Source organism: Sinocyclocheilus anshuiensis, unplaced genomic scaffold (assembly GCF_001515605.1).
Source record: "Sinocyclocheilus anshuiensis isolate Anshui unplaced genomic scaffold, SAMN03320099.WGS_v1.1 scaffold3258, whole genome shotgun sequence".
NCBI classification, from domain to species: domain Eukaryota; kingdom Metazoa; phylum Chordata; class Actinopteri; order Cypriniformes; family Cyprinidae; genus Sinocyclocheilus; species Sinocyclocheilus anshuiensis.
This window is the reverse complement of record NW_015541488.1, coordinates 205,611-216,613: the sequence shown is the minus strand read 5'-3', so window position 1 is coordinate 216,613 and position 11,003 is coordinate 205,611. Positions and strand designations below refer to the sequence as shown.

At 36.5% G+C, this 11,003-nt stretch overlaps 1 protein-coding gene across 2 annotated transcripts in view; it reads left to right on the top strand.

Annotated features, from left to right (window-relative positions):
* The window catches only part of LOC107690854 (transmembrane 9 superfamily member 4-like), a 13,092-nt gene extending 3,547 nt beyond the window's left edge, over nucleotides 1-9,545 (top strand). For both annotated transcript variants that reach the window (XM_016489276.1, XM_016489277.1), the window contains 15 exons: nucleotides 708-876; nucleotides 1,769-1,913; nucleotides 2,136-2,259; nucleotides 3,127-3,245; nucleotides 3,338-3,449; nucleotides 3,552-3,622; nucleotides 3,719-3,851; nucleotides 4,090-4,171; nucleotides 4,258-4,333; nucleotides 4,438-4,521; nucleotides 6,144-6,319; nucleotides 6,412-6,475; nucleotides 6,575-6,694; nucleotides 7,168-7,257; nucleotides 8,096-9,545. In XM_016489276.1, coding sequence (XP_016344762.1) covers nucleotides 708-876; nucleotides 1,769-1,913; nucleotides 2,136-2,259; nucleotides 3,127-3,245; nucleotides 3,338-3,449; nucleotides 3,552-3,622; nucleotides 3,719-3,851; nucleotides 4,090-4,171; nucleotides 4,258-4,333; nucleotides 4,438-4,521; nucleotides 6,144-6,319; nucleotides 6,412-6,475; nucleotides 6,575-6,694; nucleotides 7,168-7,257; nucleotides 8,096-8,245 — 1,715 coding nt within the window. In that variant the 3' untranslated portion in view covers nucleotides 8,246-9,545. The remainder of the gene's footprint in view (nucleotides 1-707; nucleotides 877-1,768; nucleotides 1,914-2,135; nucleotides 2,260-3,126; nucleotides 3,246-3,337; nucleotides 3,450-3,551; nucleotides 3,623-3,718; nucleotides 3,852-4,089; nucleotides 4,172-4,257; nucleotides 4,334-4,437; nucleotides 4,522-6,143; nucleotides 6,320-6,411; nucleotides 6,476-6,574; nucleotides 6,695-7,167; nucleotides 7,258-8,095) is intronic.
* Nucleotides 9,546-11,003: the final 1,458 nt, after the last annotated feature.

Genomic DNA, 11,003 nt, shown 5'->3' with positions numbered 1-11,003 from the left:
ACTTATGAACTTTAATATGCATTATACAGAGGCAAGATGAAAAGAAAAAATACCATCTAAACTTTTCTAAAGACAGTAAGTTCCCCTCATACATGCATTCATATAAACTCCAACCCCTAACTGAATCGCGATTTGTTTAGCATCTCAACCGATTTGAATCGTCACATATTTGAATCGATTTTCAACCGGCTCGCGGTTAATCGTTACATCCCTACTCACTGGCGATTACGCTACATCCTACATCATCCGCTGGAACACCACTCTCTCGTGAACGTGTGTACGGCAGTTAGCGGAAGCTAGAGATTACGGTTTATAAAGTTTTAAATATGGATATTTTTCTTACACAAACGAATAGATTTGCTTCAGAAGGCCTTTATTAACACCCCAGAGCCGTATGGAGCACTTTTTATGATGGATGGATGCACAATTCTATTGGGCTATTGAATCTCAATACCCATTCACTGCCATTTATAAAGCTTGGAAGAGCCAGGACATTTTTTTTTATATTTAATAAATCTGATTGTTTTCGTATGAAAGAAGAAAGTCATATACACCTTGAATGGCTTGAGGGTGAGTAAATGGGGTAATTTTAATTTTTTGGGTGAACTATCCCTTTAAGCATTTATATGTTTAAAAACAAAAGCTTGCAGTGAGAAGGTTGACGTATTTCTATGCTTCTCATTTTGGTAATGATGATATGTGATCAGGTGAGGTGTTGCGAGGAGACCGTATCGTAAACACACTGTACACTGTTCTCATGAACCTGGACAAGAAGTGTGAGGTGTTGTGTAAAAAGCCTGATGATCCCATCAAACTCAGCGTGGAGGAGAGCAAGCTGCTAGCCGAGCGCATCCAAGAAGAGTATTATGTCCACCTGTGAGTCCCTCCTCTACTGACAACACTCTCCGGCCTCATTGATGAAACATTACACATTCAATGAGATGCATCAGTTTACACGTTCTTTCTGCTAGTGTTTCATGAAAGAAGCCCAAATGCGAAGTGCTGACTTTTTTTTGTTCCTGAAAAGTATTTTTCTATATATAAAACGTCAAAAGTAAAAATTCAAATGCACAACAACATAACTTATTTCTGCAAGCTCTAATGAAAGTGGAAATAGATTACTTAGACAAGTCGACTTACATTAACATCATCATTTACAAAAATACAAATAAATTAAAAATTATACACTACTGTGAAAAAGTATGGTCAGAATTGTTTTTATATTAATACATTTATTCAGCAAGGATGTATTAGATAAATCAAAAGTGACAAAGACTTTAACATCGTTACAGATATTTGTATTTCAAATAAATGCTTTTAAACTTCGTTCATTAAAGAATCCTGAAACAGTGTATCAGGGTTTCCAAAAAAGAAATGAATAAATAAGCAGCACAACTGTTTTCAACATTGATATTAATAAGAAATGTTTCTTGAGCAGCAAATCAGCATATTAGAATGATTTCTAAAGGAGCATGTGACACTGAAGACTGGAGTGATGGCTTCTCCATCAGGAAAAAAATACATCTCAATAATATTATCATAGAAAACAGTTATTTTACATTGTAATATTTTTCAATATTAGTTTTTACTGTATTTTTTATCAAATAAAAGCAGTCTTGGTGAACATAATAGACTTTTCAAAAACACAAATCTTTCTAACCCCAAACTTTTGAACAGTACATATTATTTTATGCTGAATATCCTAATTCATGCAAATCTCCACCTTGTTGTCAGTAGTTTTTGATTAATATGTTATGCATATGAACAGTATTGCAGATAACCTCCCTGTGGCCACACGGCTGGAGCTTTACCCAAACAAAGAGGAAGGAATGGAAGAGGAACAGAGGAAGGACACACAGAAGGATATCCAGTTTGAGCATGGCTACAGACTCGGCTTCACCGAAAACAACAAGGTAGTCCTGAAGAGCATCTTTTTCCATTAGCAGAATTTTATGCCAGTCTATAGATGTAGACAGTGAGCAATTATTTATTCATGGACATTGATTTCCATAACAGAAAATTGCACCTATTGACCTATCATGGAAATATGCATTATTTTTGGTGATATCATTTTGGTTCTCACTTCTAATTTTGCATGATTGATTGACACATGCTGTCTTGCTCTGCCCTTGTAGTTCTATTTGCACAACCATCTGTCATTCATCCTGTACTACCACAAAGAAAAGGTGGAGGAGGATGTCGAACACAATTACAGAATTGTACGTTTCGAGGTGATGCCAAAGAGTGTAAAATTAGAAGGTAAGTCACCAGCAATGGAAGGAAATGTAAAATTAAAATTGTGAAACATGTTGATAGGTGGGGTGATGACAGAAAATGTAAATTTTAAAAATATATATATATATTTATTTATTTATCAATAAAATTGATAAAAAGTGATAGTAAATTTCTATTTAAACTAAATATTGTTCCTTTCTATTTATCAAAGGATCCTGAAAAACATGATCACAGTTTCCACAAGATTATTAAGCAGTACAACTATTGTCAACATTATTTATTAGAAATGTTTCTTGAGCAGCAAATCAGAATATTAGAATGATTTCTGAATTATCATGTGACACTGAAGAAAAAAAATCTACTTTGCCATCACAAGAAGTATAATATTTCACAATATAACTGTTTTTAACAGTGGTACATTTTTGTTATATATATATAAATGTAGCACTGGTGAGCTTTAGAGACATTAAACATTTAAAGGGGTCATATGATGTTGGTGATGTAGACATGTGGGGGCGTGTTAGAACGAGCCGTTTAGGTAGGCGTGGTTGACTCTTAACTTTTATAAAGAATATCTCTTTGGATTTGAGACTTTAGTCTTTGCAACTTTACATATCTTCTTTATGCACCAAGAGCTTGTAACACTCCAAAGAGAAAGGAAAAATTGAAATCGCATCATATGACCCCTTTAAATAACACCTCACCTACCCAGACATTTCAACTGTATTGTATTCTTAAATATTTAAATCTATTTTATTTATTTGTATTCATATTTTTATTTATATGCATTTATATTATACTGTATGTTGAAAATATTGTAAAAAGTCACAAAGACATTTTTAGTTTATTTACTACCATTTTGTTTGTTCTTCCTTCACTCATGTGTTCTAGATATAAAAGCAGACGAGCGAAACACATGCACATTACCTGAAACGGTTGCCCCCGTCCCTCAGGAGATCGACCCGACTAAAGGGAACAGAATTCTCTTTACCTACTCTGTGCACTGGGAGGTGAGACACTTCGCCGCCTCAGTCAAGAATACTATCTGTGCCTTACATTATCTTGTTTGTCTCATAAACAGCTGCTCTGTTTTTCATTGCAGGAGAGTGAAGTGAAATGGGCGTCTCGCTGGGACACGTACCTCACCATGAGCGATGTGCAGATCCACTGGTTCTCCATCGTCAACTCTGTAGTTGTGGTGTTCTTTCTGTCAGGTGAGACTGATTTTCATCTTCATACTCATTTGTCTGCTTTATTTCGAAGCACTTTTTCGATTGTACTGGTGTCTTGGCATCTAAGCAAATGTATGTCTGTAGGCATCCTGAGTATGATCATCATAAGGACACTGAGGAAGGACATTGCCAACTACAATAGAGAAGATGACATTGTAAGATGCTGCATTCTGATTGGTTGCTTGCCTTCTGATTCTTATCTCTTACATAATGTTATCGCGGTGCTTTTTCTCTCTGTTTGTCACTAATAGGAAGACACAATGGAGGAATCTGGTTGGAAGAATGTCCATGGTGACGTTTTCCGCCCACCTCAGTATCCCATGATTCTTAGTTCCCTGTTGGGATCTGGCATCCAGCTCTTCTGCATGATTCTCATTGTTATCTGTGAGTATTACGCTGATCTTTTTGTTTTTGTTTTAGGGTAGCATATGAAGCTAATTGCTAATGACCAGGCCTGTATGGAATCTGCGTGCTCAGAACGGCAGAAAAGATTTCCCACATAATTAGAATGACTGTCATTCATACAGTGCTACATATCCCTTGCTTGTTGAATGTTCATTAATTAAACATTTTTGATACATGATTCGTAGATATGATGAAACCGTGCATGTGTGTTTTGTAGTTGTGGCTATGCTCGGGATGTTGTCTCCATCCAGTCGAGGAGCTCTGATGACAACAGCCTGCTTCCTCTTCATGTTTATGGGGTAAATACACAATAAAAACACCATGTACTTTCAGGTTTTGCTTTTTCAAACGTGGCCATATTTAAACACTGCCCATGTGTCTGCAGTTTGTTCGGAGGTTACTTTGCTGGAAGACTTTACCGCACTCTTAAAGGCCACAGATGGAAGAAAGGCGCTTTCTGTGTGAGTACAAACTCTTGATGCATTTGTGGCATGAAAATAAACGAGATTACCTGGCTGAAAGAATAAGGAAATATAATAACATTTATGTTTGTGTGTCACTCTAGACTGCAACTCTGTACCCAGCTGTCGTCTTTAGCATCTGTTTTGTTTTGAACTGTTTCATCTGGGGAGAACACTCTTCTGGTGCTGTAGGTATCTGGTCAGACTGATGCAATTAGCTGTTTAGGCAGAAATGTTATATAAGGCTATTTATGTGTTTGTTTTCTTGTTTGTTTGGTTTTGTGTTAATAAACTTTATTATTAATTTTAAATTAATAAGGAAACAAAACAGTTCAGCCATTTGGAGATAGGCTACCGTTCAAAAGATTGGGGTCGGTAAAATGTTTTTTTTTTGGAAACATACAAAAATACAATAAAAACAGAAATATTGTGAAATGTTATTACAATTTAAAATAACTATTTTCTATTTGAATACATTTTAAAATGTGATGGCAAAGCTAAATTTTCAGCAGCCATTACTCCAGTCTTTAGTGTCGCGTGATCCTATATGCTAATCTGGTGCTGAAGGAACATTTTTGTATTTTTTAGTATTATATTATCAATGTTCAAAACAGTTGTTATGCAGAGTATTTTTGTGGTAACTGTGGTACATTTTTTAAGGGTTTTTGATGATAAAAGAACAGCATTTAATTGAATGAAAAATATTTTGTAACAATGTCCTTTTTATTTTTGGTCACTCTTGATCAATTTAATGCATTCTTGTTAAATAGAAGTGTTCATTTCTTCATTTTAATTTCAAGCAAAAAACAAATCTTGCTGACTTTAAAGGTGACATATCATGAAAATCGGACTTTTCCAGGTTTTAAGTGCTATAATCAGGTCCCCGGTGCATCTACCAACCAAGGAAACATGAAAAAGATGAACCCAGTGACTTTGTTTTGGGAAGCCTTTTTCTGAAAGCGTCTGAGAAAACGAGCGCGTCTGATTACGCTCCCTTGGTGATGTGGCAAAGGGATCTCATTATAATATTACCGCCCCTTAATCTGTAAGTTTCCACCCACGGCGCCGTTATTGTGTTTTCGCAAACGACAACGCCTCAGAGGAGACAACAGAGCAGTGGATTTATTGATTTATTTACTGTATATTGCTGCTGCCACACAGATCTAAAATGAACATGCGATTTATTTCCCAGCTGTTTACCTTCACAGACAAAACTCGTTTTTTGTAACTCGTGTGTTTTTAACGTAAACTTGTGTGTGAATGAGAACTTAGTTTAGTACTCGCATGCTGTGACAGCCGCTTTCTGTCTGTGTGCACTCAGAAAACCGTATATAAGAAGTTTAAACTCATATGGTTTAAAACGCATGATTTCAGCGTAAACATGATAATCAGAACCAAAACAGATGTTTTTAGCAGGAACAAGCTGTAATGGCGCAGCTCTATTCTGGAAAAGGGGGCGGAGAGCAGCAGCTCATTTGCATTTGAGGGGAAGTCAAACTTCACAGACACATTCTGGGGACACCAGAGACTTGTATTACATATTGTAAAAAGGGGCATAATATGTCTCCTTTAAACTTTTGGTAGTATATCAGTAATCACTTTCAGTGATGGATTTACACTTTTACTCTGTAAAGGAGTCATTACACTTGTTTGAAACGATAATTCATGAGTCTGTGTGATTCATTAGAAGAACAGCCATTTGTTTCAGACAGAAACTAGTCAAATTGTATGCTTCATCAAGCAACTTCCTCTTATTCAGCTTGAATGTTCTTGTACACTGATTGCCATCTCTCATTTGTGCATATTTCAGGTTCCTTTCACTACAATGCTGGCTCTGTTGTGTATGTGGTTTGGCATTTCTATGCCTCTCGTGTATCTGGGCTACTATTTCGGTTTCCGAAAGCAGCCGTATGACAATCCAGTTCGTACCAATCAGATTCCCCGCCAGGTCCCTGAGCAACGCTGGTACATGAACAAGTTTGTTGGGTATGTGACACTCTTTGTACAGTCTGTGAATAGTTGATTTAGCAGTTTAACTTCAGTGCATGCTTGATGTGATTATTGATCTCTCTCTTTAGTATCCTGATGGCAGGAATCCTGCCATTTGGCGCCATGTTTATTGAGCTCTTCTTCATCTTTAGTGTAAGTCGAATAATTTATATAGTGCATACATCTGGTAAATGTCATATATTGATGTTGTGAATAAATAAGCTCACTGAGGTGTGTTATACTTTCATATAGGCTATCTGGGAAAACCAGTTTTATTACCTGTTTGGCTTCCTCTTCCTTGTCTTCATTATTCTTGTGGTTTCCTGCTCTCAAATCAGCATTGTGATGGTGTACTTCCAGCTTTGTGCAGAGGTGGGTATATGGTCATGGAGCTCAAGGGAACTGAGCTGTTTAGTATTTGCAACAGTAAATATTTGCTGTTACGTGTACAGCTGTGCATTAAACACAACACCACAGGTATAATACAAATAAAATGTAATTACAATAAATCCACTCTCAAAACTTCTCCGGACAACATTTAGACCCTCTTGTGTGCCAAAATGCTGCTCCGTTTCATTTATTTGGTGTTTCTGTTTTACCCGTTGACCTCTATAATCTTTGACACAATGTCCACACAAAGACACTCACTCAGGCAGAAGATAAACAGGCAAATATTAAGAGTTATGATAACAAAAGCAAAGGTCACTTGATTTGAATGAACAGCGAGCATGCTAAACCACCTCTAAAATAGAGACGATGTGCACTCGGTGTGGTACAACTTGAACAGAGCTGTCAGTAGACACTGAATAAACACCTGTCAATCATTGTGGCTCCTCCCCCTACAGGACTATCGGTGGTGGTGGAGGACATTTCTCGTGTCCGGAGGTTCTGCCTTTTATGTCCTAGTCTACGCTGTTTTCTATTTTGTCAACAAGGTAACTATCTTTACTTCAGCTTGTTACAGTAGACCTGTTTTATTTACTGAAGTGTCTTTCCTATTCAGCACCTTATGTTTTTAATGCCAGAGGGGGTGTACGACATTATTTTTGGCTTAAACTGGTATTAACCGTAAAATAAATTGAATCCCACTGTACACACATTATTTAGACTGAGTCTGTTCTTTTTTTATACGTCCTGTACACACACACTAGGGATTTTATGGCAGTTTGTGTTTCTGAGAATGAGATGTTTAAACAGAACCTTGTGAGACAAAAAAAATGCCTTCAGCAACATTCATAAATAGTTTAAACAAATTCTCAAACATTCTAATTCTCTAACATTCATAAATAATTAAATAAAATTCTCTATTTTGACCACGGTCACTGTTCACACGACAGCTAAATTGAAGACTGTTTTCAAATTTACAGTAAAGTTTGTATTTCTGAAAATGCTTATTTACTCAACTAATGGTATTTGGTGGCGGAGATACATTTTTTCCAACCAGTGGTAGGATGGGCAGATTGTTTGCGGAAGCCTGAAAAAGTTACTTTACACTTTTTTTGTTTTTGTTTTTTGTTTGGCACTCTTTGCACAAGAATGACATTTCACCTTTATCATTTTGAGAATCTACATTGATGCTAGCCAACCACCCCTCCCCCCCACCCCCACCAAACTACAGATGGATATAGCATCGATTAAAATAGTTAAACATTTTCTAGGACATAAAAGATTCATATTTACATGACTAGTCTATTTTGTTTAATCCAACAATACATTTATATCTGTTTTGATGTACTCAACATTTACATAGTTCTTTCTTTCTTTTTCCCTCAGCTGGACATTGTGGAGTTCATTCCCTCTCTGTTGTATTTTGGCTACACAACCCTGATGGTTTTGTCTTTCTGGCTGCTAACGGGAACGATTGGCTTCTACGCCGCTTATGTGTTCATACGGAAAATTTATGCCGCGGTCAAAATCGACTGAAATATTTCTTTCAGTTTTTGTTTCCTTTTTTTCTGTTTTGTAAAGCAAGCACTGACGCGTGTGAATTGCTGGCGTGAGGTGCAGCAACGCCCCCCCCTATGGACTGGAGGAATGAACGAGATGTGTTTTGTACACCTTTCTCTCCTGCTATCTCTGCCTCAGCAAAGATGTAAAGAAACCACATGAACAGTTCCATTTTTAATGTCTGTATATCTTTTTGCACAGACAACATGGGCCAAAGTGTGTCAATTGACTTTTTCTTTGTTTGGGTGGGGATGTTGGATTTTTGGGCTGGGTCTCATGCTTTTGAAGACATTGAGGGTTAGTTGCATATATCATTTTACAAATTAACATTTTGTGTCCTTTTAATATAACATTTGATTTCAACTTGTTCCTGTCTTTGATTCAAAACTGAGTTCTTGAATGCTTGTCTTGTTGAGGGTGTGTGTGTGTGTGTGTGTGGTCATATTTTGGCATGGAATGAAATTATGGGATGTAAAGACATAAGGCAAGGACATTAAAAAAGTAGATTTCCTTGTGCTTGCTGGTCATTGGACCTAAAAGACTCTTATAATGATGCAGTATCACATTGTTTGTTTGTTATTTGCCATTAAGAAAAAGGTCTGGTTTTTCAACGTCACACAAATTTGATATTCCACATTAGAAAAGCCATTTTTATGTAAAAATCATTCTGCCGTGTATTGACTTCACCTATGAACTATTGCTGTAGCCAAAAAGCAGATGTATTTTGGTGGAGTTACCCCCAAATTCAAGGGTATCAACACAAATGTGTGCAGTGCCCAGCAGGTAGTGGTATATTTGCTTACATCCATGGTACTTTATATATATTAATTTAACATAGCTATCATTTTTAGCTCTCTCAAAACACAAGATACAATATTTGGATCCCAATTCTGACTCTTGTGCAGTGACGTGAAGCAGATGCAGGATTCAGTAGTTTAAAACACTGAAGCAAAATCTACTTCTGCGTTTGGAATGGTCTGGCTTCTTCATCTGTTGTCCTCACAGGTGACTTCATGAATAAATGCAAGAACTACAGAAAACATTTTCTACAGATGTACTTTATTCTGCCTGTTGCATTGGGTCAATGGGTCTGTGTATGTTTATGGTGTAAATACAGTGCTTTATATTGTTGCATTTTAGTCTTTTTCTCTTTTTTTTTTTTGTGGAGCTGGTTGTCCCATTATGTCATTGTTTTAGGCGAAAGCATGTTATTTTTTTTCTTTATGAATCCTTTCTCTTTTAAGAATGTCCATCTATAATGTATAAAACAATAAAGGTGCCAATATGTTAACATTTGAAACACCGTCCATGTTTTGTTGAGAACATTGTTTGCTCAGCACGTTACACATGAGCATTTTCTCCAATTCGGCCGTTCTGAGAGTGATTTCTCAGAAGAGTAGGAAGTCAGAGCCTTGGCTGTTCTTGGAATACAAGACTGTAAAACCTTAGAGTCCTCCAGATTTAAGTCATTCTCACATGAGAAATTATGGTGCGTTATGTATTGTTGGTGGGCATTTTGGGCCTAAAACAACGCTTGGAGATGTGAAAGTATAGGTTTGAGATAGACTTTATAATTAAGCCTGGCCATAGCTCAGTTTTTTATTACTTGGTATTGTGCCGTTCTTGTCTTTTCATTGGTGCGCTGTGGTGTGGTTTCCGGTTCTGGCCGTATGGTATGTGAATGGCAGTTTTCAGCCATAACCAACCCGTTTCTTCTCGCACCCTCTCCCACCGCTGCAGACAGGAAATCAGACGCTTAAAAAAAGGACATCAGAAATATGAAACCGTGGGTTTGTCTTTTAATAATTTTTAACATAACACATTACAAGTCAAATGGTACAATGTATTGTACAATAAGTAAATAGGTTTGTTGTAATGTCATCTCTTTGGATCAACCAATATACAAATCTGTCAACTGTACAATGCAGCAACTGACCGCAGGTGAGCTGTGTAACAAAAAAGACTGTTTGTCTCCGTTATGCATTTTTATTTTTTTATTTTTTTTACAATTCGTCCTGTCAATCATCAGCTCCATGTTATATAAAATAGTGTAAGGATGAATATTCCATTTTTTTGTTTTCACCTTTTTTCCAGAAGTCATGGTAATAAGCAAGTACTAAAAATAGAACGACTATATTTGCTAAACAAGTTACATAAAAAGCTTGGAATGCAAGACATACATTAAGCTAAAATATATCAAACTACAAGTGGATTTTGTCCTCTGCGGACGTACCCATTTTCTCACTATAAGCCAAAAGAGCATTTTATTGAATAATTTTTCCTTTTCTTAAAAGTCGGATTGTTTTGATTTACCCTAGCTTGGTTTCCTCATAATTTCCCTTAATATTTCTGTTATAGGAACCAACTAGTATTTTGGGGAATAAAGGACAAGTGCATTGATACAACAGAGGAAAAGATCAATTTAACTTGGTTAATCTGTCTTGCTGGTTAAAACAAACAAACAAAAAAAACATCTGAAAAATAAAATCAGATGCTGCGCTCCAACTATCCAGGTAGTTATTATATAAAACTTAATTTGAACCAAAAGTGCTTTTTTGGGGGCAGAGAGCTGGGACTAATTTCACACCAGTTGAACCTGCCAGCTTGCTATTATAAATGCTGATTGAAAACACCTCAGTTATAGATGGAGTTGGAAACGTTTTTCCTTTTGTTTGTGGCATTGATGATTTGATCAAGTTTCAGAATTCAGACACTGCGAGATTCTGAGCAGGTT